This window comes from Chelon labrosus (assembly GCF_963514085.1).
Source record: "Chelon labrosus genome assembly, chromosome: 7".
Lineage (NCBI taxonomy): Eukaryota > Metazoa > Chordata > Actinopteri > Mugiliformes > Mugilidae > Chelon > Chelon labrosus.
Genome location: NC_140343.1, coordinates 13,119,665 through 13,145,098, shown reverse-complemented (window position 1 = coordinate 13,145,098; position 25,434 = coordinate 13,119,665). Strand labels below are relative to the sequence as shown.

Here is a 25,434-nt window from a genome sequence, read left to right as displayed (position 1 = left end):
GACACTCCTTGATGGCAGCAGCCATCCCCAGCAGGATGCAGCCTGACACAGGCACACACACAAAATGGTTCAGGAACAACAACAACAACAAAAAAAACCCTGAAAAACTAGATCCCAAACTGATCAAGTATCTGTGGGATGATCCACAGATGCCCCTCCCCTCAACCCATAGGACCCAAAGGCCCCCACTAAGAACACTGTGTTGCCAGACAGTAGATGACAGTAACGTTGTAGAAATAAAAATGCACCAACAGCAAGACTACATGTTTTAATATTTATTCTTTTTCAGTTTAATGCATTACATATTCTGGCCAAACCTCCCAGTAATGATTTCTCTTTCAAGTTAGAAAATACAAAATAAAATACAATTAGTTTGAGTTTTAAAAAGCCTTTATGGGTACGTCTAGAAACACAAGTGGTTCTGGATTTGTAAAATTTGTCCGTAGAAATGACAGTAACGTGTACGGTGCGGTCTGACTCTATGAACTGTCAGAGAATAGACATGCAACTCCTTGCTCTCTTGTATTTACTATAAACATGAACTTTAACAGAAGCCCTCACTAGGAAGTGATGTATCAAACACTGACAGTAAACCGGTCAAATATGAGCAGAGGAAACTACGCGGTGACGCTCGCTCTACACAAGGCTCAAGACAAAATATGTCTGAAATGTTGTGGTTCATTATTTGGTCAGAAATGTGACAAGAAATGAAAGCAGATGCCTCGAGCACATCAACTGAAGTCTTCCCTCATGTGAAACCTTCTGTCACAGCTCGTCCATTTTTTCCCCATTAACAAACATGAGGATGCAGTGCAGAGTGAACGTTTATCCCCCTCACAGAGTCAGACAGAAAAGACGGCGCTCTAAAAACGCAGAAAAATGCTAAATGACGTGTAGGCTACTATTAATGCATAAGACTCTGACATCCAGCGAGTCCCTCAGAGAGGAGGAAATGTCTCCTGAGAAACATCCTGGTGAAATAAATGGATTTGTACAAAGGCTAACAAAAGAAGCACCATGCGTGGCACGCATTGTAATATTGTGAAAAGACAATTGCACAGTTATATGTGATTTAATAAGGTAGCAGGACACTACTCTAGGGAGGCTACTTTGTGTCCCTACAGGGAAACAATCATTATCAGCAATAAAACTCATTTAAAGTATCGTCCGACAGATCAGTTTGTACATTCATCTATAACAACCTAACTTTAATTCTTGACGTTCCCATTTTACGTACATTCTTTCAAGTCGAGCCACATTAGGTCTGAAATATAATCGTCTAGACCAATTAAAGGATATTAAGTTAGTTCTTGGGTGAATCAAATCTTGGTATTTTAAAACTCTAACCCTCTGTAGCGCGCCCTGTATTTTAATGCTAATCAATGTGTAGTCACATGACATAATGGTTGTAGTTTAATTCCTTGTCACCTCAAAAGAAAACTTAACACTGACAGAACGGATGCTAGGCTAGGCGAGGCAGCGCTGACATTTCTGAGAAAAATAAAAGTCTCTAGAAGCTGATCATGGTACCTGTGGCAGACAATCTACACATTTCACATCTCAGACGTTTGTGAGGTTTCCAGTTACACACGTAGAAAATGCTGAATCTCATCCGCCCTCCGCCATTCTCCGCAAGGCTGGAAGGAATCCATTTTAAAAGGGACTATAATTAAAGATACTACATGTTGTTAAAGAACCCAAACCCTCACATTTTTTTCCCAGGCTTACTGCGGTTGTTTTAAAAAATATCAACAAAGATCAAGAGGAAAGTTGGGGGATTTTTGGGTTCTACAAAATTTGCTTGTCTACTAAAATCTCTTGAAAGGTAGAGGAGATCTAATAAAATGTAGTGAGTTTGGTTAGAGGATTAAAAAGCGGACTTTTGACAGAGGTAATTTCAATCTGGTTTTGAGTGCACATTTGAATAAATTACATTCTGGAGAGTTAATGTGGCATTTAAAGTGTGGGTTCGAAATCCACAGATTAGTCACAAAAGATATTCACTGCCGTTCATTTTTAAACAACCTTGGACATCCTGACCACAGAAATAAACAGGATGGACAAGGGAGTGGTCGGGGGACGAGGGCGCTGAATGATTCAGAGATGGGTTTTAAGTCTCTTCATGGGGTCAGCAGGTGCTGCTGAATCAGTCCTATACAATCCCCACTTTGCTTTGGTGCTTTTTGGGCTGGGCCAGGCTGTGCCGTGCCAAGCCAGACCAGTGGAGAGGAACAGGGCCTCCTCAGGAGAGTTCAGACTTGCTGAGAGCGATGGCCAGCTCCAGGTCTTCTTGTTCCTGCTGGGTGAGTCTTGCGAGTCGCTCCTTTTCCTCTCGCTCGCTCTCGCGCTTTGCCCACTCTATCATGTCTTCCTCGGTTGGATACTGCTCCATGAAAACAGAAAAAAAAAAAAATAACGAAAAAAAAAAAAATATGCACAAAACGGATGCAGTTTGAGACCAAGAGACCAGTTTGACTTGTCATTGCACAACTACACGTGTTAAACAGTTTTATTCTAATTCAGTCCTGGATCAAAATGCTCATGACATCAGTCGCCCCTCATGCAGATGTCGTGACAGATTTTGCGGAGGCATGTGATTAGGATAAAAGCGGCGAATGAAACGGGAGAAAAGCATGCAAATCGGGATCTCCGCCGAGGATAAACAAGAGTCATATGACCAAAATGACAGGCTCACGTTAACAAAACGGCGTAGAGGTATACACAATCCACCCGTTAAATTGGTTAATCATCACAGAGCGCAAGGACACAGTGTCAGCCGGTTCATTATTCTCAGTGGATGACAGACAGAAGCAACACAGGTCATTTATTGTGTTCCCAGCCATGCAAAGGAAAGGAAGCCATGATGACGACGACGACGTTCCCAAAAAAGCCGTTTAAGGTGAAAACATGCATGATGAGAGGATGAAGGAAAAATGTGATGGATTAAACAGAGCCCATGCATTTAGTAGGTAGTGTCCCAGTCATGCTCTCAAACATGAACACAGTCACAGTAATAGTGCTTTTTTTTATGTCACGTCTTTTATTCCACGACCTTTTCACTACTAGTTGCTTAAGTTTACCAAGTTTTACCTAATGTACTGGAAAGTGGCACAAGCAACTCTCGAAAACACGGTTTCCTGCCTTCCTTGTGCAGACACGAAATTAGTTTGAGGTGAATCTACTGTGATTAAAGCATCTTACTTTATTACGGTCAAACGTATGCTTTTGCGGCAGCTGCAGTGGCACAGCGGTCATGATGCGGGAGTTACAGGAACGACAAACGGGCTTCTTCAAAAGTCGGAAATAAATTTTAAAGCATGCTTCACAAAAATTAATTTAAAAAAATGCAAAAAGAAACTCGTTCATTTCAAGCGGGGGGGGGGGATTTGCAGATAGGGGTGTCATGGATGCACATAGAAGCCAGAGATGGTGCCCTTGATTCAACACTTTATTTAACTTTCTTTGACACAGATGTGTAAAGACACACACAGAGAGAGAATACAGGCCATCTGCTTCTCCACAACAAGACAAGGGCTAAGACTCGAATGAACCGATGAACCGATGAACGGGATGAAGGGGGTGAACAGATGGATGGATGGATGGACAGAGGGATGCATGTACAAATAAATAGCGGCAGAGTAAAGGGGGGGCGGGGAACAAACACCGATTCAAGGAATGGTGGAGGAAGTCGTGTGAGCGAACAAAAGCAAGCCAATCAAACACTGTTAGTGCGTGCAGTCACGGTTCAATGAGAGCATGCGGGTACGGTCATGTGACAGGAGAGGTACAGGAATAAACAGTCTTTTCATGAGGTCACCCATCCCAAACTCACAGCATCACAGTTCACTTCTGTGCAGCATTAGAAACGGAAGGATTTCAATGGCATGTGAAATGCTCCACTACGAATTTTCCTCTTTTGTCAATTATAACTTCCACTTGTTTTTCACAGTTAAAGCAATACAGGCAGTATATCAAACTGCACTTAATGTGGCGTCTGGAAAAGGCCTCTGTGGTGCAACCAGTTCTGTCAAGGATTTTCTAAAACTAAGCTTATGGTTCTAAGCAGAACAAACAGTATTTAACTCATAATGCAGCAGGTATTACTCTAATGATGCCTCCTTGCCACAACTGCCAACTCGGAGCCCGGAGGCTGTTGAAAGGCAATTAAATATACCTGAGACGTATTCATTATTAAAAGTAGCAAAAAAAAAATCTCTCAGTAAAAACTGTTTCAGTACAATATATATATATCTCCTTTTAGGTTTAAACTCTTTTTAAACATGCTTCCACATGCACAGGATGTGATGTCCGTAAGAGTTGGGATGAATAGCAAATGCAAGCAGCCTCTCATCTCTCCATCCACTGCCAAACATTAGGGACTTGATATCGTAAAGATATATGTGTATAATTAATTAATTAATTAATTTGAACAGATCTGATAAATCAATATATCTGTAAGGACGAGACAGTGCAAGTAAACTAGGTTGGATCTCAGATAGTAACAGAACAATAATCTTTACATGGCAAGGAAACAGTGCATTGATAATAAGGAACTAAAATAGACACAAGCAGCAAACAGGAGGCAAGAAAGTCTAACTCAAAACAAAGTGAGATTCACAAGATTTGGAGAGCTGCACTTGAGAGAAGCTATCAAATAAACAGGCGTAGCATTAAGAAACCGAGTTACCGTTTGAAACTTTACAGAAGCTTATAGTTGACTTGTTTCTTTACTGGCAGTGGATGGGGTGATTCAAATGCTGGCCTGATTTGTTTGGTTGTCTCAACCTTAGTGAATAATGATTTAGTAGCAGGAAAAGAAAAGAGGGTGTGACTATTCAGGTGGAGGTGAGGGAGATGGCGAGAGGGAGGTGCTCACTTTGTCAAAGCTGGCAAATCGGTCAGCTTCCCGTACGTTGTGACGAGGAGGGGAGGAGGGGGCGAAGGGGTCGGCTAAAGGATCCTTTGCAGGCAGGGAGGAGGAGGAGGAAGAGGAGGAGAAGTCTCCTGAGGTCGGTGGGAGGAAGTGCCCTCGTCGATGGAAGGAGTCAGACGACTCTGTTCTAGAGATGGACGTTCTCTTACCTGATGAGGCACAGACAGGCAGGTTTCATTTGGACAACGTTAACGCCTCCACAGATGTCTGACAGATATACAACTACCGCAACACCTTTGTTACAGTAAGATCATAAAGGACTGACCTGGAGGTGGAGGTGGGGGTCTGGTTGGCGTACCAGTTTTGGGAGGCAGGGCAGGGGGCACGTCAGAGCCGGCAGACTGGCTGTCTTCCTGAAACAGGTTCTTGTTGTTGGTGCCAAACTGGTCGGCACCGTTTGACTGGAACAGAAGGTTCACACCAAATCAGATAAACTTTTAAACTTTTTTAATGCCATGTGGCTCTTTCAAGGGCCAAGATACTCAGAAACTCAGTGTTGATGTGTAGACGAGAAAAACTGAGGCTTGGGTTTTGGCTTTTTTTGTGATATCTTGTTAGTTTGATGCAGGAATGTATTTCGTTTACATGAGGTGAAATAGCTCCGGTGCTTTTTACATGTTTATAAATAAATACTGAGTTACTTTTCCTCTAATGAGGGTCAGAGACTTCAGTGTTTGCTCTGCTACATAATCCCCCTGTTGGTTTGGCATTCTCTTGCCAGTGTTTCAGTTGTGTCTTTGGAAAAAGTCCACCAGACAGTAATGGGCTGGTCTGTGACGGCATGGAGTGAGGGCCAACTTGAGGTTGTAAGTGGGGGAAGTTGTTTCTATACACTCTGTGGATTCCTGTTGGTTTGGCAGCCTCTCGCCAGTGATTCAGCGGTGTTTTTGCATTCTTCTGTGGATTGCATCTTAGAGAGTGACACACAGGCTTAAAAACCACATGTGTACGTGTGGACTGGAGCTTGATATCTCCGACAACCACAGCACACATGATCACATTACAAGCGGCATGTCATCAAGTATGCCAACAAAAATCTGTTACAGATCGAATTTGTGGAACAAAATTGATTCAGTCGTGTTGTCATGTGTTGTGAAATCAGAAGCTCTCCTTGATATAACTCTCATTATCATGTTCACAGGAATGTGCCTGCCGAGTAACATGCTTGTATGATAGCAAAATGGATACTGTATTTGAATGCAGAAAAATCTAACATGACTGCATAAATAACATACATATGCAGCATTTTAGAGAATACAGCTTTCACACCTCTTCCGTTTTATTTTCAGTAAAATATGATGTTGGACATCATATACAGTACTGAATGGGAAATTTCCCTCAGAGGGAAATGTTTGTGGTGTCCAAGCTGTGTACTTCCCTAAAACCACAATACACCCACCGTGCTAAGCCTCTTCATTCTTTCTCCATCACCTTAAAGGGGAACTACAGTGTTTTTCAACCTGGACCTTATTTCTGGCATAAAATACGAGCGTTTACTTACATAACGTTTGTGTCATTTGGAGTCGTTCAGACGATATTTAGATCTGCGTATATCCATATAGTGGGAGTGACTGGGGCACCGAAACGCAGCCTCTAAATAACACATTATCTGCTGCAAAACTCGTTCATTTCACCAATATTTTATTATGATATGCTAGTCCTATTAACTGTTGAGTCCAGAGTTACCTGTTATCATCATCCGGGGTCTGTAGATTAACCTACTAACCTCTGACCTGGATGATGTCATCTCTGAGCGTCCCGCGCACCGCTTGTTTACCTGTAATTTGCTACTGCTCGTTTTTTGCAACATGGCTGAATATTTTTCTGATTCTGAGGTTGTGGATGACGACTTTGTTTATGACGGACATCCTTACCGTTTTGAGTCAGAGTATACGGATGAGGAGCTCATTGAAAGGAGGATGCGGAGGCAGAGAGAGGAACAGCTGGCCAAAGAACAACAAACTACTGCACGTAGATGACAGGCAACTCAAGACTCTCAAGGAATAGCACTAGTGTATCATAACAAAATATTGGTGAAATGAACGAGTTTCATGGCAGATAATGCGTTATTTAGAGGCTGCGTTGTGGTGCCCCAGTCACTCCCACTATATAGATATACGCGGATCTAAATATCGTCTGAACGACTCCAAATTACACAAGTAAACGTTCGTATTTTATGCCAGAAATAAGGTCCAGGTTGTAAAAACGGTAATTCCCCTTTAACTGAAAGCCAGTCTTCAGCGTGTTTCACTTCACTTAAGTACCGTTTCAGTGCAGGAAAAGATTAGCACCAAAATTACCTTCGTCAAGGAACTGAAATCTGCGAAGCCCCCGCCAAAGGATTCGTTACCAAACACAGCAGAAAACGGATCTGGAAGACATTAACATAAAGTGACTCAGCACATGAAAACACTCTGAATACCTTCTGCTGTTCAGAATAACACACGTTTCCCCAGATGAGGGCGCCATGCTACAAGTCATACCTGGATCTGAGGTGGCGCTCACTGTAGTACCACCTGGAGCAAAGGGGTCATTGGTCGCTGCAACATCCTTCTAAAAGCAGAACAAAAACACCTCACTCAGCATGCTGCAGACACACACATCCTAAACTTGAATGTGACAATATTTAACTCCCATTATGAAACAGAAATCACAACACTGGCCCCTTTTAATCTGTTTTGTTAACTGTTCCTTGTCACCAAATTCAAAACAAACAAAACATTAACAATAATTTCCTGACATTTTAATAACTACGGACAACAAGGAAGTGAATTAGTTCAAACTTCAATCAGAAATGTGTTAGATGGAGAAGCAGCCGGAAATACTAAAGCAGAAACACGCTACTACCGAGCAGACCAATCACAGCTCTTGCGTTCTGTGTCGCCACAGTGCACAGTTACATTTCTGGGGAGGTGCACGTCAGCTATGGCGCTAGGGTCTGCATATGGTCTGCGTATGCTTCTGCATCAACTTCATGCAGAAATATAAACTGCCTACAAATCTAGAGTCATTGTGAGCACGTTTTAGGGACAGCTTACTCACCACAGCCAGGTCAGAGCTCGGCGGGGAGGAGCTGAAAGGATCCGCCCCTCCATCCTGAGAACCAAACGGGTCGGCCTCCCCCATGGTGTTCATCTTGCCACCGAACGGGTCTGAATCAGTCGTGTCGTTCGCTGTGGCTTTGAACGGATCCTTGGATGCTAAAGTCGGATTGGCGGGTTTGGAGGTGAAGGGATCCGGATCCGCAGATGACGCAGCCGAAGCAGCTGTTGCCGCGTTAGGCTTGGCTGCAAACAGGTCTGGTTCTGGCACGCCAGCAGTGGCACCAAATGGGTCAGCTGAAGAAGAGAAAGGGTCCTCTGAAGTAAAGGGGGCAGCGGAGGTCTGTGCGAAGAAAGAGTCTGCAGCGAAGGGGTCTGTGCCTTTGAACGGATCTCCTCCAAAGGGATCTGATTTAATGGAAACAGCAGCAGACGCAGAATATGAACATCTGACACAGTTCATGGTAAGACACCAGATACAATAAATACTGATGCACTTGATGGAGATTACATGAAAAAGTTCATTTGTCTGTTCAACAATTCAAATAAGAGTGTGACTTGAAAAATTTACCTGCAACATCGTTTTTACCAAAAGGATCATCTTTGAATGGATCATCTAAAAAGGCAAAAACATGTCAGTATACTCATCAAACACTTGTTACAATACATACAAATATACAGGATCTTTTATAAACCCAATCAAGCTAAGGCCACATCCTAAGAAGTGTAACATCAGTGTGAATCTTGACAATTCAAAGTAGGGACGCACGGTCAGTGAAGGGGTCTGAATGAAAGAAGTCCATCTCAGGGAGTGAGGGAGGGCTGGTCTGTGGCGGCATGGAGCGAGGGCCAACTTGAGGTGGTAACGTGGAGGCAGTTGTTTCTAAGCACTCTGTGGACTCTTCTTTGGAGTCGGGCTCAGGCGATGAAACCTGAGACAATACAGTAAATAATGTGGGTTTACAGCAAATATTTCAATTCAATTAATTCCCAAAATATGTGTCCTATTCATAAACATGAATGAACATATTCATGTAAGTCTCTAACATATATGTGCCAGTCTACAGCATCTATTTGACACATAACAATGGCAATACGCAGAAACTCAAGAAGAAAAAGGGAAGAATTGACCAACGTTTGCAACTGAACAGGAATAATGCATTAACTCTTTACCTTTAGTGGGCTCTCCCTAGGCGATTCATCTGCATCAGATGAGACATCAGGTGCAGGGCTACTGTGTTCCTAGGGAGTTTGAATGACAATACAGTATGACTTACAGAGACATTGGACATTGGAAACTAAAAAGATCCATTTCAGTGTAATTGTGATGTTTTCACAAAAAAAAAAAAAACCCAAAAAACGGAAACTTAAACTGTGCATTCTTTACCCTAACTGTGCTCTCGCGTGGTTTGGCATGGGTTGACAGAGCGTTGTACATATCAGATGAGCCTAGGCTAGTATAGAGATCATCCAAGGGATCAGGTTTCGGCTTTTCCTCCTCTGGAGCCTCCAGACCCTCCACCTCCTTCTCTTGCTCCTCTTCTTTTTCATCTACCCCATCTTTCTCTTTTTCATCTGAATGTTCTTTTTGTTGAAAGCTGACAGGTGCTGTCTCCTTCAGCTCTTTAGGCAGGTTCTCCTGGAACAGATTCTGGTGAAAGGGGTCCCCCTGGTGGAGCTCAGTTGTAGAGCCCACTGAACCATTGACCATGACAGGTGAGCTGTCCTCGAGGGCTCTCTTCCAGCTGAGCTGGGCAGTCACCGACCTCTCCTCCACCTGTAAGTCATTTAGTTTCTGTTGAACCTAAATCAATAAAAAAATAAAATGAGCAGATGTAGGTCCTATAAATCCTGGCTGTTGCCACACATAATGTAGAATGAGCAGCAGCAGATCCAGCGCTCCTATGTCTGCACACAGTCACTGCAGTTAAACGTGCAATACATGGGGAAAAAGAACCGTGTAGACATGTCGTAAGAAAGCCTTCTGAGTTTCTGACCTGGGCAACTTGTGTGAATGAGTCACGCACAGACTCCTGAAGAGGAGTGAGCTGCTCTTGAGCAGCCTCGACCTTCTCCTGCAATTTCCTGCTCTCCTCCTGCAGAGCCAGGAGCTCCTCTCGTGCTTGGACCAGCTCCTCCTCATACTGACATATCTTCTGCTCCTGCTCGTCATGTTCCGACTGCAGAGATGAGATCTGGGAGGACATAACCATAATCTTATAGTCATTACTTACCTTTATAGATAATCCATCTTCAAAATAAAATTCTACGTATGCCTCATTATTTCTATATAATATCATCACTGTGTTTGGTAGGTGTGTGGACAGTGCAATAAATAACTGGCCACTGTTAATAGTAAACCTACGAGTTGGGTCTCTTGGTTGGTCTGCTGCCGAATGTGAGTGAGCTGATCTTCTAGGGAGCCCTTCTGTTGGTCCAGCTCATCCAAAGCCTCCTGGACCTTTTGACGCTGACCCTGGAGTCGCTGCAGCTCCTCGTTCTCCCTCGCCACCTCATCCTGAAGATCCTGGAGACATAAACGGGAGGAGAGGTGTGTTTGTGTGTTCTTCTAAGGGCGAACCAACCAAACAGAGACACAGGAGAGGCATTTCGAAAACAAATGAATAAGAATATTGACTTTTGGATCATTTTGAATGGAGAAAAGGGGGTAAGGGGACAAGAGGTAGTATGTGAAGTGTTAGATGAAAGCTTAAAAGACCACAGATCATTTGAGTTTCTTCTGCAGCTACAGCTGAAAGGACAATGGTATAGACATACTAATATCACAAATACCTTGATGGGCCTTGACATGCAAGCTACGCCCTCAGCCTTGCTTACTTTCAAGTGATGAACATCAAAGCTTGTGTGGGTGCCGCAAATACATTTTCAGTCTCTGAGGGTGTCTTACATGCCAGTAAGTGCAGAGTAAGCTGGAAATACTGACAACTGAAGGTTGCAATATGCAGTGTCAAGTGGGAAACCACAATACACTATAAATAGTCAATGGCAGTCGAGTCAACTCTGCAGTGCAGCTGAGAAATTCAGCTACATCAGTGTGAGACTCTCTTGAGGCCCACCATGGCACATCAGAGTGAATTCCCAAAAGCAGAGCAGACTAGCCCCTTAAGCCAGCAGCTCCCAAAATAAAGCTCATCTCTCAGACTCAGGGGAGGCAGACACGCCTGCAGAAGGACACCAGCCTCTTCCTCTATCAGCAACATTAACTGTATTTCTGGACAAGAATCCCAGATGGCCGGCCAAATGTATAATTAATGTTTTCCTCCAGTACATCCATTACAATGACGGTGAACAAAAGCTTAAGCACCTACAGCTCTTCAGGCTGGATTTTTATTTATATGAAATGCTGCAATAACAAAACAAGACAGCAGAGACAGGGTTGTTCTCCTTGTTATACACATGGACATGATACTGATTTTGTCTGCTCATAAAGCCCCCTTTCCTTTCCGTGTCCACCATACTCGGAAAACAGACGCAAACTCACAGACAGAAAATACAAGACCTTACCTGCACTTCGCCACTGCGCTGTCGGATGGCCTCCTCCTTCTCCTTGATCTCCTCTTCTACAGAGCTCTTCTCTCTGGGGGTCCAGCACAAGAGACAGGAGTACTTAGCGACCAAGGACAGACAGGTTACACCCGGTGCGCCTAACCCACCCAGCCCCAGACAGCTGTCGGCTGAGCACGCTTCAACCTGCCGCTGAACCACCACCACCTCCTCTCCCTGAACCACCATGATTCTGTCCCGAACAGAGAGCTGAACGCAGTTAGAGTCAGTGTGTGATGGAAAATACGGTGGAGTGTGTGTGAGACTTCCAGGACGTACAGTGCTGGGAGTGCAAAGAGGGTGAGTGTTGGAGAAAGTGAGCATGTGTTAGCTCAGTCAAATGTGTGGGAGACGGAGAGTGAGAAGCAGATGGCTGCTTCGCGGATGGAGGGAGGGAGAGAGAGAGAGAGAGAGATGAGTGATGACGGGTCAGCCTACAACATTTATCATTTGTGCTCATCCGTTGTATTTCACCATTTCGTTCAACAGAGAGAAGTGTACTTCTTACAAAACTATACACTGACTACCGTCGTGTTATACTGAAGTGTACACTGAAGTGAAACCAAAACTCAAAGTTATAGATTATAACTGATACACTTAAATTGTTAATATGAAGCAACACAGTTATAATGGAAAGGTTAATCACAACCAGGCAGTCTGTTTGTCCCAAAAACTGAGCTTGAGGGTGACTAACACAGGCATTGACATGATGACAAAGGAAAAACACATAACAGCCGAGGCTTAGCTGAAGCATTTGGGCACAGATATAAAACACAGCGCAATATATCCTGGCCGATTTCATTGATTTTAACGAGCCTGGTAATACGTAACGAGCTGTACTTCAACACATTTTATCGGCCTAGATCGACCCCCTGGAACTATTTGTGTAATTTCCCCCAGACTGCTCCATTGATCCCTCTTAAAACAGCCGGCCACATTAACCAAATGAATATACAAACTACACATTAATCTTGCAGCACTGCATCAGTTTTGAAAAACAATAATGAACCTTGAACGGAAGGTAACCAATCCATTTAATTTCAGACGACAAGATGAAGATAAAAATAGAAGCACTTATCTATAAGCGTCATTTTCAACGCCTGCTAAAAATAACAGCAAAACTTCAAATCTATTTTTATATTCCATCGTGAGCTGCACATCAAAGTGCATAATTATCTTCTGGCAGTGATCTTACCCATCTTCATCATTACCACCGCCATCTTCCTCACGCTGAGCAGAAGACTGCAGCCACACTCTTAAGCAGTTGCAAATATGCATCATCTTTTCAAGCTCATCTTGATTTGCTGCCGGTCTGAGGCCGATCTCTATCTGACACTTAGTTTCCGTTCCTGTCCACCTTTCCAACCTTGAACAGCTGTCAACTAATGGGTGTTTCTGTACTTGTGTGTGTGTATTGAAAGGCAGAGGTGAAGTGGAAGGAGACATTCTCACTTCTCACTCTCAGCCTTCATGAAAAGGGAAGCTGTCTTCTGTTAGATATGAAAATGGAGTCCAAAACAGATGCCGACGACTGACTTATGAAACCAAGAATGTGCAAAGAGTGCATGCAAATGTTTATAAAACAAATGGATCACTGACAACAAAGTAACGGCAAAAGAAAAAGTGCTGCAGCTGTTACTGACCTAAGTATTTTGACATTTAGGATGATGTGGAGTTTAAAGGCAAGACAAAGTGAATACGTGAAGTCTTGTGGACCACGCATGCCATGTCTGCTGCCCTCCTCATTCCATCTCACAGTCAAACAACAGCTATATAAATCACCTTTATAACCATAAGTCGTGTCTGGCAGCTAAAACCTTTACTTATTTATTTTCACTGAAGCCGTGTGTTAAAAGGACGTCATCTAGGAGCATTAAAACCCAAAGTGCTTTACTTTATTGTACCAGCACAACCAAAATAAATCCACACTCATGCAGACATACACTCACTTTGCAGATCATAACACACACTTGGGAAATAAATGTATTATTTTGACAAGCCCATTTCAGTCAGTGGTTATAGGCTAAATAACAGAAACACTATTGTGTTTAATACAATCCAGTTTAACAGCACCACAAACTACAACCTCCAAAACGATCATACTGTTGAATTAGCAATTTCCGACACGGTTTCATCATAAACTGAACGTCTGAACAGTCATGAAAGGGATGCAGGTGTTATATTGAGCGTTACATCCATTAGTTTCCGTTAGTGAGCCTAATGAACTGACAAGTGAGTGTACATTCGTTGTTTGAGGGAAACACTGCTGGTCAGTACAGGACACAGAGATATAGTCACAGGCTATGTCAGCAGACTTTGCATGGGAGAGTTCTGGCCTAACCGATCAGGCATAACATTATGACCACTTTCCTAACATTGTGTAGGTCTCCCTTGTGCCTCCAAAACAGTCGTGACTCATCAGAGAATGGACATGGTCCTTCTGAGGGTGTCCTGTGGTGTCTGGCAACAGAATGTTGTTAGTGGGGGTCTTTTGGTTCTTTGGGAGGGGTCCTCTGTGGATCATCCCACAGATACTTGATCAGTTTGGGATCTAGTGAATTTGGAGGCCAGGTCAACACCTTGTGCTGTTTTTCATGTTTTTTTTAGTTGTTCCTAAACTGTTTGTGTGTGTGTCTGTGTCAGGCTGCATCCTGCTGGGGATGGCTGCTGCCATCAAGGAGTGTCATTGCTATGGGGTGGGGGTGCCTGTTCTGGTCTAGGTGGGTGGTACATGTCTAAGTAACACCTACATGAATGCCAGGTGCAAAAACATTGAATTGTCACAAGAAGGTCAATGTTATTTACTTCTCCTGTCAGCGGTCATAATGTTATGCCTGATTGTTGTATATCAATAATATTACATGGTGCGAGTTAATATGGCAACATTGAAGGATTGCTTAGAATTACTTTCTAAAAATGCATTCTCAAAAGCTAGGCCTCACATATTCGTTTGGCACTTAACCCCCACACTTAGCATCCACTTCCACTCAGTTAGGATGATGAATATCATGGTAAGTGGTGGCCATCATTAGGACACCTATTGTCAGTAGCAGTGATGTAACCTTCACTAACACTACTTCCACATGCACGGTGTCATCTTTAAACGAATATCGGAGCAAAACATTACCTTTGTAGTTCGACAATCTCGTTACTGAGAGAGTCCAGCTCTTTGATGGCAGAGAAGTCAGCTGCTAGGTTAGCCAGATTGTTCTGAGGGAAAACATGAGGACAGAGGACGATTAAAAAGTGGATATAAACTCATCAAAACCATTAAAAAGAATAAAATGAATGTTAATAATACTAAAAAAAGACTGCCTACATTAATGATATGCTCATGAAAGTACTGGATACCAATGACATTTTACAAAGTAAGGGACATCACCGTTACAACACAAACCATTGACACACACAAAGCCACTGATGAAGACAAAACTGTCAGGGGTTGGAGGACAGTATTAAAGCCAGGAGGAGACTGGTAATTGAGTTCTAGCAAAGCTCTGGTCTAGGAGTTTGGTTTGACTACATCTACAGCGCTTGATGGCTCTTTGTTCTCTAATGTTAAGAAGGAAAATGCAACAACTTGTTTTCTGTTGCCAGTTTTATACTGAGAGACTAAAGCTAAATCAAACACATGTCAAGCTGTAGTGATATTATACTGCATCTACAAAAACATTGTCATGGGTACATCTAAAAATCGCTTTGTCGTCATCAGCTCCCCTCAAAAATGAGGGCGCTCTAATCCATTGGTCAACATCCATTGATCTATTACCGCATATCCATAAAGGGTCACAGCGGGCCGGAAACTAAGCATGCTATAACTGGACGAGGGACCGGGGGTTACCTCCTGGACACGTCATCCATTCATCCATCGTCTATCACAGGGCTAACACTATCAGCCAATACTTGCTCTACATAGTTTGGCGAGTGTTGACTATAAAGGTGGAGAAGCCGATCAGCTGACACCGAACTCTGGATAGAAATTCTCTAAAATGGTTTCACTGGCTTCAGCAGCCTCATAGTTAAATCAGGTGTCCATGAAAGATAATAAATTTGTCATGTAAAGGAACACGTTAACGCAGGACCTTCGATGAACTCTATCGCCAGTCACTCAGAGACATTACAGACAGAACAATGCAACGACAGCAAATGGACTAAACTGAATACAAACAATATTCTACTAATCTTCCCCCAAATAATCCTGATCAGAGCACCCTTAGTCAACAGTATTTACAGATGATGATTAAGCAATGGACAAACAAATGTAACGTCTGATTCACAACAGAAAAAATTACTTTAAAGGCAAACTGGAAAAGATGACAAGAGAAGCAGTCTGTTGAGGGTAATGAGATGCACCGGACTCTTCACGACCAAACACACTCACTCGGTATTGTCATGAGGGGCAACGAAACGTCAAATTATAAAGAGCAAGACAGATGAAACAGCAACAAACTGCTGTACAGAGAGGAAATGAAAACCACACACAGCTGCAAGCTTGAAAGAAAAATCCAAGCAGAGAGGAGAAAAAGAAAATCAGTTTATTAGTCAGAACTAATGATATGAGTTAAAAATACATACAGAAAATGCAACCTGTGTATTCTACTTCTACTGCTGTCTTTCCAATGAACAGGGATGCATGCAGTGTCTTCTGTGATGTTGATTCATTTTCATGACACTTTGAATTGTGTGTGAGTCGACCAGTTGTTGGTTTAGATGACTTATCTTCCTACTGTCAACAGAATCTGCTCAACTAAACTCAAATCAGTCTCAAATTAATGCCAAAAATCCAGGCACACCTAATTATTAATCAAAGACTCAAGTGCTCAGGGCGACTGACCTGTTTGATGTTTTGTCTATCAGAGGGAGGGATCATCTCGGGGGTGAGACTCTGTGGAGGTTCCAGGCCTTTAGTCCGCTTCAGATTGATTAGATGAAGAGCCAGGGCAAACTGTTCTCTGGTCAGTTTCCCTATGTCTCCAATGTCACAAAGCTCCCTGAGAACAGGAACTCAGCAAGTTACATAAGGGAATAATGATTTACACCTCAGGCAAGGGCTATTTTTGACGGCCCGACTGGTCATCAATACTCTTTGGTTATGGAAGTCAATACACAGGACAGGCACGACAGGAAAGCATCTAGTCAGCCATGTGAAGACAAAAATCCATATAAAGGGATGTCCTCCTTCCTGGCCGGATGCATAAACATGTGCTGTTAGCCTGCACATATATCACTTTTTACTGTGCTTTTAGAGCTGAATGTACGAATTAATGCCAGATATCGATTATTAAATTGATAATAATAATAATTTCAGGGATGTTTTCTATCAACACTGATTTATTTATTTATTTTTTTAACTGTGAAAATGTAAATTTAATCAACATTCAAGCTTCCGCCACCAAAATGTCTTTTGACAACTACAATAAGCTTCAAATACACTCATTTGCCAGTTCATTAGGTACACTAGTGAAAACAAAGGCAATCAAACACTCCTGCATTAATCTCTGCTTCATGACAGAAAGGTGCTAATTCAACTGTACGATCATGTTGGAGGATGTAGTTTGTGGTTCCGTTACACTGGATTTAATTCAAAACTAAAGATTTCTGTTATTTAGCTTGGCCCACTGGATAAAATGAGGTTGTCAAAATAACAGAAACGTGTCGGTACAACATAATTCAACAGGACTACAAACAACAGCCTCCAAAATGAAAACTCAAGTTAAATCAACAGCTCTTTCATTTATCTTAAACAAATACTGAATATCATAACTTTCATGGAGATAAGATTTAGTGCAGGACAGCAGTACCCATTCGTTTTCGCCAGTGTACCTAATGTTTTGTATGTATATTAGCACTCTATTCAGCAAGCAATGATACATGACACTTATTTGCTTCTTTTCTATACGTAGCCTTTTCTTAGCCTTATTCTTTATTTGAATAGAGGGTGTCTTATGCTTCGCAGATTGCAAAGCCTCTGCAGGCAAATGCATAAAATCATTTTACTCAAGTGTAAAAGGTTTCAAATTATTTGACAGAAATAACCACAGTAGTGGACTGTGTGCTAGACCTTGACAGAAGAACTGAAGAACGTGTTTTCTCATCTGTACTTACCAAATACGTGCAAGTGTGGCAGAAGGGAGCCCCGTCTTGAGGAATATATCTCTGACTTCAGGTCCAGACACCAAGCCGTCCATGTCACCATCCGTTTTGTTGAAGAGCTCATCATATTTGGCTTTGTCCGCTGGCGACACCACCCACTGTCCAGACAACAAAACAGACTTTTAAGTACTTACTTCATAATCACAGGCATAGCTCAAAACAACCTTTGGAGATGACATAACTCAAAAGACACTTACCTTCACACTTCCTCTAGTTTTGTTCTTTTGATTAACACGCTGAGCTAGCCAGTTTGAAATCATTGTAAATGTGTGCTGTTACTGCATGTACAGGAACGATGGGTGATGTACTCACAGGGAGAGCTGCTGGTGCTGGGACAGGAGCTGGGACAGAAGCTGGGACGGGAGCTGGTACAGGAGCTGGGACGGGAGCTGGGACAGGAGCTGGGGTGGGTTTAGGAGGGTGGGGCATGGTCTTCGAGCCAGCGTGGGAGGAGCGACTGTCTTTGACAGAGGGGGGCGAGGGTAACAGGGGCATCACGGGAGGCACAGAGGGTTTTTTCCTCTTGGAGGGTGGAACCAGAGGAGGTGGCAGGGACATGGGAACAGGCTCGCCCTCTAGAGCTCTGTACACCAGATACATAGCCTGGGAAAGGGCAAAAAAAAAAAAAAAAGTCTGTGATAAAAGATGATTACCCAACAATCATGCAGGTATTTAATCTTTGCACTTCTTTCACGTGTCTTAATTTAGTTCCATTCAGCTCAACAGAAATGATTTTCACAACCTGTACAGTGACCAACATGGTTCAAATAATACGAGCATAAATACAAATCAAAGCAAAAATACATGCACAGACCTATAAATATATTCCTGTATAAAAATAATACAAATCTGCTAATAAAGACACTTTCTCTTATCTACCAGAAAACCTCAACGTGAAACTTGAAACAACACTTGTGGTTGCCTTCTTATTCATAATATCAGCTCACATCTTACCACTGAAAATTCATCTTTGTCTAACATGCCGTCTCTGTCGAGGTCACTGAGCTCCCACACCTTCAAGACACAAAGATAATTTAGTTAAGCATCAGTCATTATTAAACTGCGTGACACATAACATATGGCCCTGAAAGATCTGATTCACTACAGATTCTCACTTCCTCTTTGATCTAATATTCTGTTTAACTGAATTCTGATCTTGCATCCGTTTTTTTCTGTGTGCACTTTTGCTGTCATGGGCTTTTGGGGGGGGGGGGGGGGGGGCATAATCACTTTGTCAACAGTTTAAACAAACATTAAAGAGCATTGTTTGTTTAATCATACCCTGCCCAGGATGTCCACTGGCAATTTGGAGTTGAGCAGGACGGGCTTGACCTTCTCTCCTGATAGCATTCCTCCAGCTGGGCCCAGACTGTCAAAGATAGTGTCAAACTTCATCTTCTCCTCAGGCTACGGGGGGAAAAAAAACATTTGTCAAATGGTTAGAGATCGAGAACTCAAATGTGACGTATTCCCAACAGAGCTACAGTAAAAAAGAAAAAAAGAAAAGAGCTAAAATGACCTGAAGCACTTGTTTTTTATAAATTCTGATTCATTTTGGGTTGAAGTTTATGAACAAACAGTACTGACATTACACAGCTGTACAGACTAGCGTCAGGTTTTTAGCTGATGTGATATATTTAACATTTTGCACAACTTTAAAGATCTCACTTCTGTTGTGGTTCTCTTATGGAAGGAGGAAAGAAAAATTACCGTAGATTATTGCATTACTACTCAAAAACAAAAAGATTACAAACTTGAAAGGGCCTCACCTTGACGACCCAGGGAGTGTCGATGGCCACTCCTCCTGCCAACAACGGGCTGCTTGTGTCACGCTGGAGATGAACACAAAGCACAAATCAAAAATACATGAACTAAGAACAGCATGTTTAACCACTATGGCGTATAAAAGGGCATAAGAACTAAGTTCAGGCTGTCTATCATCATACAAATAGCAAAGCTTATAGTACACAGAATCTGACTTACAAATTTGGGTGGTGGAACAGCCACATTAAGACTCTTGAGTGACACCTCCAGGCCATTTTGAGCGCAAGCCACCAACCGCAACGCTATGAAGAATTGCTAAAGGGAGAAGGTGTAGAGCAACAGAGTTATAATCATATAATCCCAAAGCAAAATGAATGAATGTAAAATGAATTAATTAAGATGCTACGCCACATCGCAAATATACCTGTTTGTTGAGTGAACCCTTTCGTTCAGAGTCTGCCAAATCCCAGATCTAAGGAGACAGTTGACACATTTATAATCATCAACGTGAGTTACAAAGCCAGTAGAGATGTGCTGAGTCTCTACTCACCTTCCCCAAGACCAGGTCAGCCAAGCCCGACCTCTTCAGGAACTGAGCTGCATCAGCTGCCGCCACCCGCCCGCTGCCAGTTGGATCGACCTCCACACAGACACACAGCCATTAGAGCTTAAATCACTGTGCAATTATAAACAGAGAACTGCGATGCAACTAAAGACACCATGATTTACGGCACTGTTCACAAAGCCAGCTCACAGCGCTGAGAAATCAACAGTGTTTGGATCTGAAGAGGCAACAAACAGATCCAAAGCTTCAAGAAAAAAAGCGAGGGGCAAATGAAGAACAAATGAAAACTGTGTGAATTGCCCTGTGGGATACAGGAGCTTCTGATTTACTTCAATCAATACAGATAATAAAGCAAAGATATTTTCTCAGCAGTCTATTAGCTTAGAAGTCTTTCACGAGGCTCTCAGAGAGCTCCCCTGACATGTTGGGCAAAGGGAAACATTATTAATTCATAAAGATGCTTCCTTTATTGGAAGCAGAGGCTGGAACTAAGAAGAGAGAAGAGAGATGGCAGCTCACTGCAACACTTCTGTTTATTAATGCAGCTGAATTAGCTCAGTGTTTATAGAGTCAGTGCACCAAAACTACAAAAACAAATGTATTTCCCTCAGTGGTTTGTCTGCAGACATCTAATCAAGAGGAATTTACAAAGCAATGCAGCGATAGTCAAACTATCTAGATTAAAAGATTTCGTGTACGCACATTTTAAGTAATGTGAAAGAAAAACTGTTTTATGAAAAGAGGTCACAGCCAAATCTCAGTTTGCATACCTGTCGATAGTATTTTTCATAGATGTTATGTCCACTGGAGAGCTGTCAAAGAAGAAAGAAAAACATTAAAAACAGATTAAATTCAACCCCATCTTGTGTCTTCTCAATGAAATATCTGATACAGAATAAACTCATTCTTGAAAGGCCTTCCACCAAATTCAGTCCTGAGAGCTCGAATGATCAACAAGTGTTTGCTGGCTACAGTAAGTGTGTCATCCACTGAGCCAAGGAAGCTGTCAAAAACAAGACTGATCTACTACAGATGGCAGCAGCATACACATGACTTTATTGTTACTATGTTCAAAATCAGCTTGATTTTATCATCATTACGCCCACAGACTATTTTGTCACCTAAACAGTGTGTGATGGGAGTCTGTGATACAAACACAAGTAGACGCTAAAAATCTTATCTAAATATCTGCTAAGACAAAAAGATTGTCAGCTTAAGTGAGATATTTAATATGGCTTAGTTTTCTCTTAACTCTTTCATTGAACTACGAATCGTTTAATCTCGAAGATGCCAGAAAAAAACAATTATAACGGCCCAGACATGTACAATGGTTATGTACAGATAACACAAGTAAACACAAAACACAGCTTTTAAATGAATGCTTTTATTATTAAGGGGAAACAAAATCCAAACCAACACGGCCCTGTGTGAAAAAGTGATTTCCTCCTAAACCTAATAACTGGTTGGGCAACCCTCAGCAGCACCTGCAGTGAAGCGTCTGCGATAACTTGCAATGAATCTTTTACAGCCCTGTGGAGGAATTTTGGCCAACTCATCTTTGCAGAATTGTTGTAATTCAGCCACATTGGAGGTTTTTCCGAGCATGGACCGCCTTTTTAAGGTCATGCCACAGCATCTCAATAGGATTCAGGACAGGACTTTGACTAGGCCACTCCAAAGTCTTCATTTTGTATTTCCTTCAGCCATTGAGAGGTGGACTTGCTGGTGTGTTTTGGACCATTGTCCTGCTGCAGAACCCAAGTTCACTTCAGCTGGAGGTCACGAACAGCTGGCCTTCAGGATTCCAGGTCCTGAAGCACCAAACCAGCCCCAGACCATCACACTACCACCATAGGAATGAGGTTCTTTTCCTGAAATGCAGCGTTACTTTTACACCAAATATAATGGGGCACACACCTTCCTTCTCGTCAGTCCACAGAGTATTTTCCCAAAAGTCTTGGGGATCATCAAGATGTTTTCTGGCAAAACTGAGACAAGCTTTTATATTCTTTTTGTCCAGCAGTGGTTTTCGTCTTGGAACTCATTTTTGCCCAGTCTCTTTGTTACGGTGAAGTCATGAACACTGACGTTAACTGAGGCAAGTGAGGCCTGCAGTTCTTTGGATGTTGTTGTGGGGTCTTTTGCAACCTCTTGGATGAGTCACATCTGCGCTACTGGGGTAAATTTAGTCAGCTGGGCAGCCCTGTGAAGGTTCACCACTGTTCCATGTTTTCACCATTTGTGGATAATGGCTCTCACTGTGAATCGCTGAAGCCCCAAAGCTTTAGAAATGGCTTTACAACCTTTTCCAGACTGATAGAGCTCAATTGCTATCTTTCTCATTAGTTCCTGAAATTCTTTGGATCTCAGCATGATGTCTATCTTTTGAGGATCTTTTGGTCTACTTCACTTTGTCAGGCAGGTCCTATTTAAGTGATTTCTTGATTGAGAACTGGTATGGCAGTAAATCAGGCCTAGGTGTGGCTAGAGAAATTGAACTCAGGTGGGATAAACCACAGCCAAGTTATGTTTTAACACTTTTTCACACAGGGCCACGTAGGTTTGGATTTTTTTCCCCTTGATAATAAAAACCTTCATTTACGAACTGCATTTTGTGTTTACTTGTGTTATCTGTGTCTTATATTTAAATTTGTTTGGCGATTTGAAATATTTAGGTGTGACAAACATGCAAAAAAATAAATCAGGAACGGAGTAAACACTTTTCCACACCACTGTAAGTCTGAGGTCAAAGGAGTCAAAACCTGAATATGTCAAATTTATAATTATATAAGGGTTAGGGTTAGACAAAAGTCACAAAGTTAGTCATTATCACACTTCAGAAGCTGAAATTAGCCACTTTTTGCTTGATAATTGATTATCTAAGTTGTTGGTGATCAACTACTAATAGTGGTGAACTTGACTCAGCATGGTATGTCCATTCCTGCTGAGTCTCACGTCTTCAGATGACTGATTCAGGATATAAGCTGTACTTCCTCAGACTCGTGATCAGCTTCAAACAACAGGACATCACTCTACAGGCCATAGCTAACGTGTCCTTCTGTCACATCCTCCCTATACTCCCCTCTTTCCTCTGTTAATACAGATGCCGACTGCTGGGCTGAACAGGAAACAAATCCTCGTTTCCTTCTTCGCGCGGCTCAAACTGCCTGCCGATTGTGATTTTAGATTGACAGGTGCAGGGAAAGAGGAAAGGAGTGGACGGTTAAGTGTTTGCTGAATGAATCGACTGGGGAGTGGCTACGTACCGGGAGGTTAAAAGCTCCCCTTTGCCACAGAGACACAAATCAACATGCAAAACTACTCTCTGCTGTAAAACAAAAGAAAAAGAGACAAGTGGAGATCTGCTCGGATGCCAGTCTCATTACAGCTCGGGCACAGAAGATAACAAACACAGAGAAAAAAAAAAACCACAGCCTGTGATCAGCATAGTCATCTGTCAGCCTTTTCAACTGACAGTTTACAGTGAGATAACTGTTGACACACGCATATCTTTCTCTGGCGTACGCGACTTTTTCCCGCGACACACAATAGTGTGCCTGGAACTGTTGGCGGCCATTAACACTGTGGTCATTGTACTGGGGACTGTTTAAGTGAGCAGTGAAAAAAAACACCCCTCAATCATTCCCCCAGCGTACTAAACTACAGCAGACACCGAGATGTGTGCAGGAGTTGACAGGCCGGTCTAGTGTGCTGCTGGTACGGGAACCACCTAATCCGCAACATTAATGTCACTATCAACACCAAACATGGGCTCACTTTCGGGATTAGCTGAGTAAGTGTTGCTGCCTGATAGGCCAGTGAACTCTCACAACAGAGAGGTGCAACAACACAGGCTCATCTGTGAAAGATAATAATAGTAAACCTGTTGGTGGGAGACAGCTACTGTCTGTTGTCACAGGCAACAGTGGCTCAGGTAACAGGTCTGGGACAGTAGCCTGCTTATTAGACCAGGCTGCTACCTGCTAAATAACTTATTTACAGCACAAGCAAACATATTTCTGACCCCTCAGCTCTAGTTCTTACAGCAGCAGACTGGCGACTACTCAAGTTTACTTCCTCTTAAGTGGTTGCAAAACAGTTGCTGACAAAACTGGGGGGTTTATCTGTTAACATTAACACGAAGTAGTAGAGGTAGCTAACAGGCTAACAGTCCACCTCAGAAAGGTCACAGGGTAAAACACCAACCCACTCACCGCAGCATGTTTACTTCTAATAATAGCAATATCCAGACTGCATTTGCAGTCCAACGACACAGAAAGCTAATATAAAAACATATTCAACGTAGGCTACGACTTTAAATGTCCGCAACTTGCTTATTTGTAATCGGAAAACAATGTTAGCGGAGGCTGAACTAGCACAAATGTGACAGTGAAGCCACATCAAAGCCACACATGAGTGTCTCGCATTATCATCTCTCTTTGGCCGGGACCGACTAGCCTGCAGCAAACCGGGACAGCACAAAAATGTGATCACAAACACACACGAACGAAGCCAAGTGAGGCTAGCTCAACGCGACTTATCTCAAGTTTGATAAAGGGGCTCTAAAACAGCCCAACACTGCACACAAACTAGCTGTTAGCTAGCAGGCTAGCTAGCTAGCTACGCCCTTACGCAGTCCCCAAAGAGATTAGGCAGAAACTTTTCCCAGTCACAGCAGGACTAAACTTCCCAGAGAGGGACGACGATCGAGGAGAGCCCGCGTCTCTGTCGGCCAGGCTCAACACACACAGCTGAAATATCCCCAAGCGGAACAGACAGAGCTCACGAAACGTTTCCCGTCGTTAGATTTGAGTTGTAAGACAGTGTTACCTGAGTAAGAGACAGAGTGGCAGCCATAGTGTTTCTGTTTCCCACTGCTTTCATGCTGCGCTGCTGCCAGGCACAGACAGAGGCCGCTGAAAAACCTGGAACTGGACCTCCAACACAGGAGCTCACACCCAGGACTACACTTTCACATATTAAGGGTTTACCCCTGCTGCAAAAACAAAAATATAATGCTATTTAGCACAAATTCATTTCAGAGGTGACACAACAGCAGCCAGGGCCCAAGCAGGGATGTTTAGCTTTTACAACATCTCTAATCTGTTTATTTTATTTGAAGTTTGGGCTATTTTAATTATATCTTTAAGCAAATTCTTTCACATTTTTTTTTTTTTTTTTTTTAATTGAACTTTTGTTAGTGGGACAGGCTAAATAACAGAAACACTTTAGTGTTTAATTCAATCCACAAACTACATCCTCCAAAATGATCACACAGTTGAATTAGCATCTTCCTTACACTGTTTTATCTTAAACAGGACATTATAACAGTCCTACTGTTTTGGCAAGTGAGAATATATGTATTCTATATATTTATGAATGTGCTAATATTTAGCATTTTTAAAAAGAAGTTC

The 25,434-nt window shown here is 42.5% G+C and overlaps 1 protein-coding gene across 2 annotated transcripts; it reads right to left on the bottom strand.

Annotated features, from left to right (window-relative positions):
- Window positions 1–260: 260 nt before the first annotated feature.
- eps15 (epidermal growth factor receptor pathway substrate 15) lies at window positions 261–25,114 on the bottom strand. Of its 2 annotated transcripts, none has more exons than XM_084548494.1 (25): window positions 24,851–25,114; window positions 20,791–20,832; window positions 20,006–20,095; window positions 19,880–19,927; window positions 19,675–19,770; window positions 19,461–19,523; window positions 18,973–19,098; window positions 18,646–18,705; window positions 18,004–18,294; window positions 17,644–17,789; window positions 16,373–16,529; window positions 14,666–14,748; window positions 11,500–11,572; window positions 10,340–10,501; window positions 9,972–10,169; window positions 9,362–9,751; window positions 9,148–9,216; window positions 8,744–8,906; window positions 8,546–8,590; window positions 7,976–8,382; window positions 7,417–7,486; window positions 7,234–7,304; window positions 5,199–5,334; window positions 4,877–5,082; window positions 261–2,383 (listed from the first exon to the last, which is right to left on the bottom strand). In XM_084548494.1, the coding sequence occupies exons 1-25, from the start codon at window positions 24,902–24,904 to the stop codon at window positions 2,243–2,245; spliced, it is 3,387 nt and encodes a 1,128-aa protein (XP_084404620.1). In that variant the 5' UTR covers window positions 24,905–25,114; the 3' UTR covers window positions 261–2,242. The 2 variants fall into 2 exon arrangements, with proteins under 2 accessions (XP_084404620.1, XP_084404619.1); XM_084548493.1 differs by having other exon boundaries at window positions 9,362–9,778; window positions 24,851–25,113.
- Between the last annotated feature and the right edge of the window lie 320 nt (window positions 25,115–25,434).

What these genes read in the sequence shown, in the direction of transcription:
- eps15 (XM_084548493.1), bottom strand. Translation starts at nt 24,904, where the DNA reads ATGAAAGCAGTGGGAAACAGAAACACTATGGCTGCCACTCTGTCTCTT. An exon ending in TTCAGACCCCTTCACTGACC is followed by an intron (nt 8,591 to 8,743) that starts GTGCGTCCCTAC and finishes TTGCCTTTTTAG; the next exon opens with ATGATCCATTCAAAGATGAT. An exon ending in CGAGCTCTGACCTGGCTGTG is followed by an intron (nt 7,487 to 7,975) that starts GTGAGTAAGCTG and finishes TTCTGCTTTTAG; the next exon opens with AAGGATGTTGCAGCGACCAA.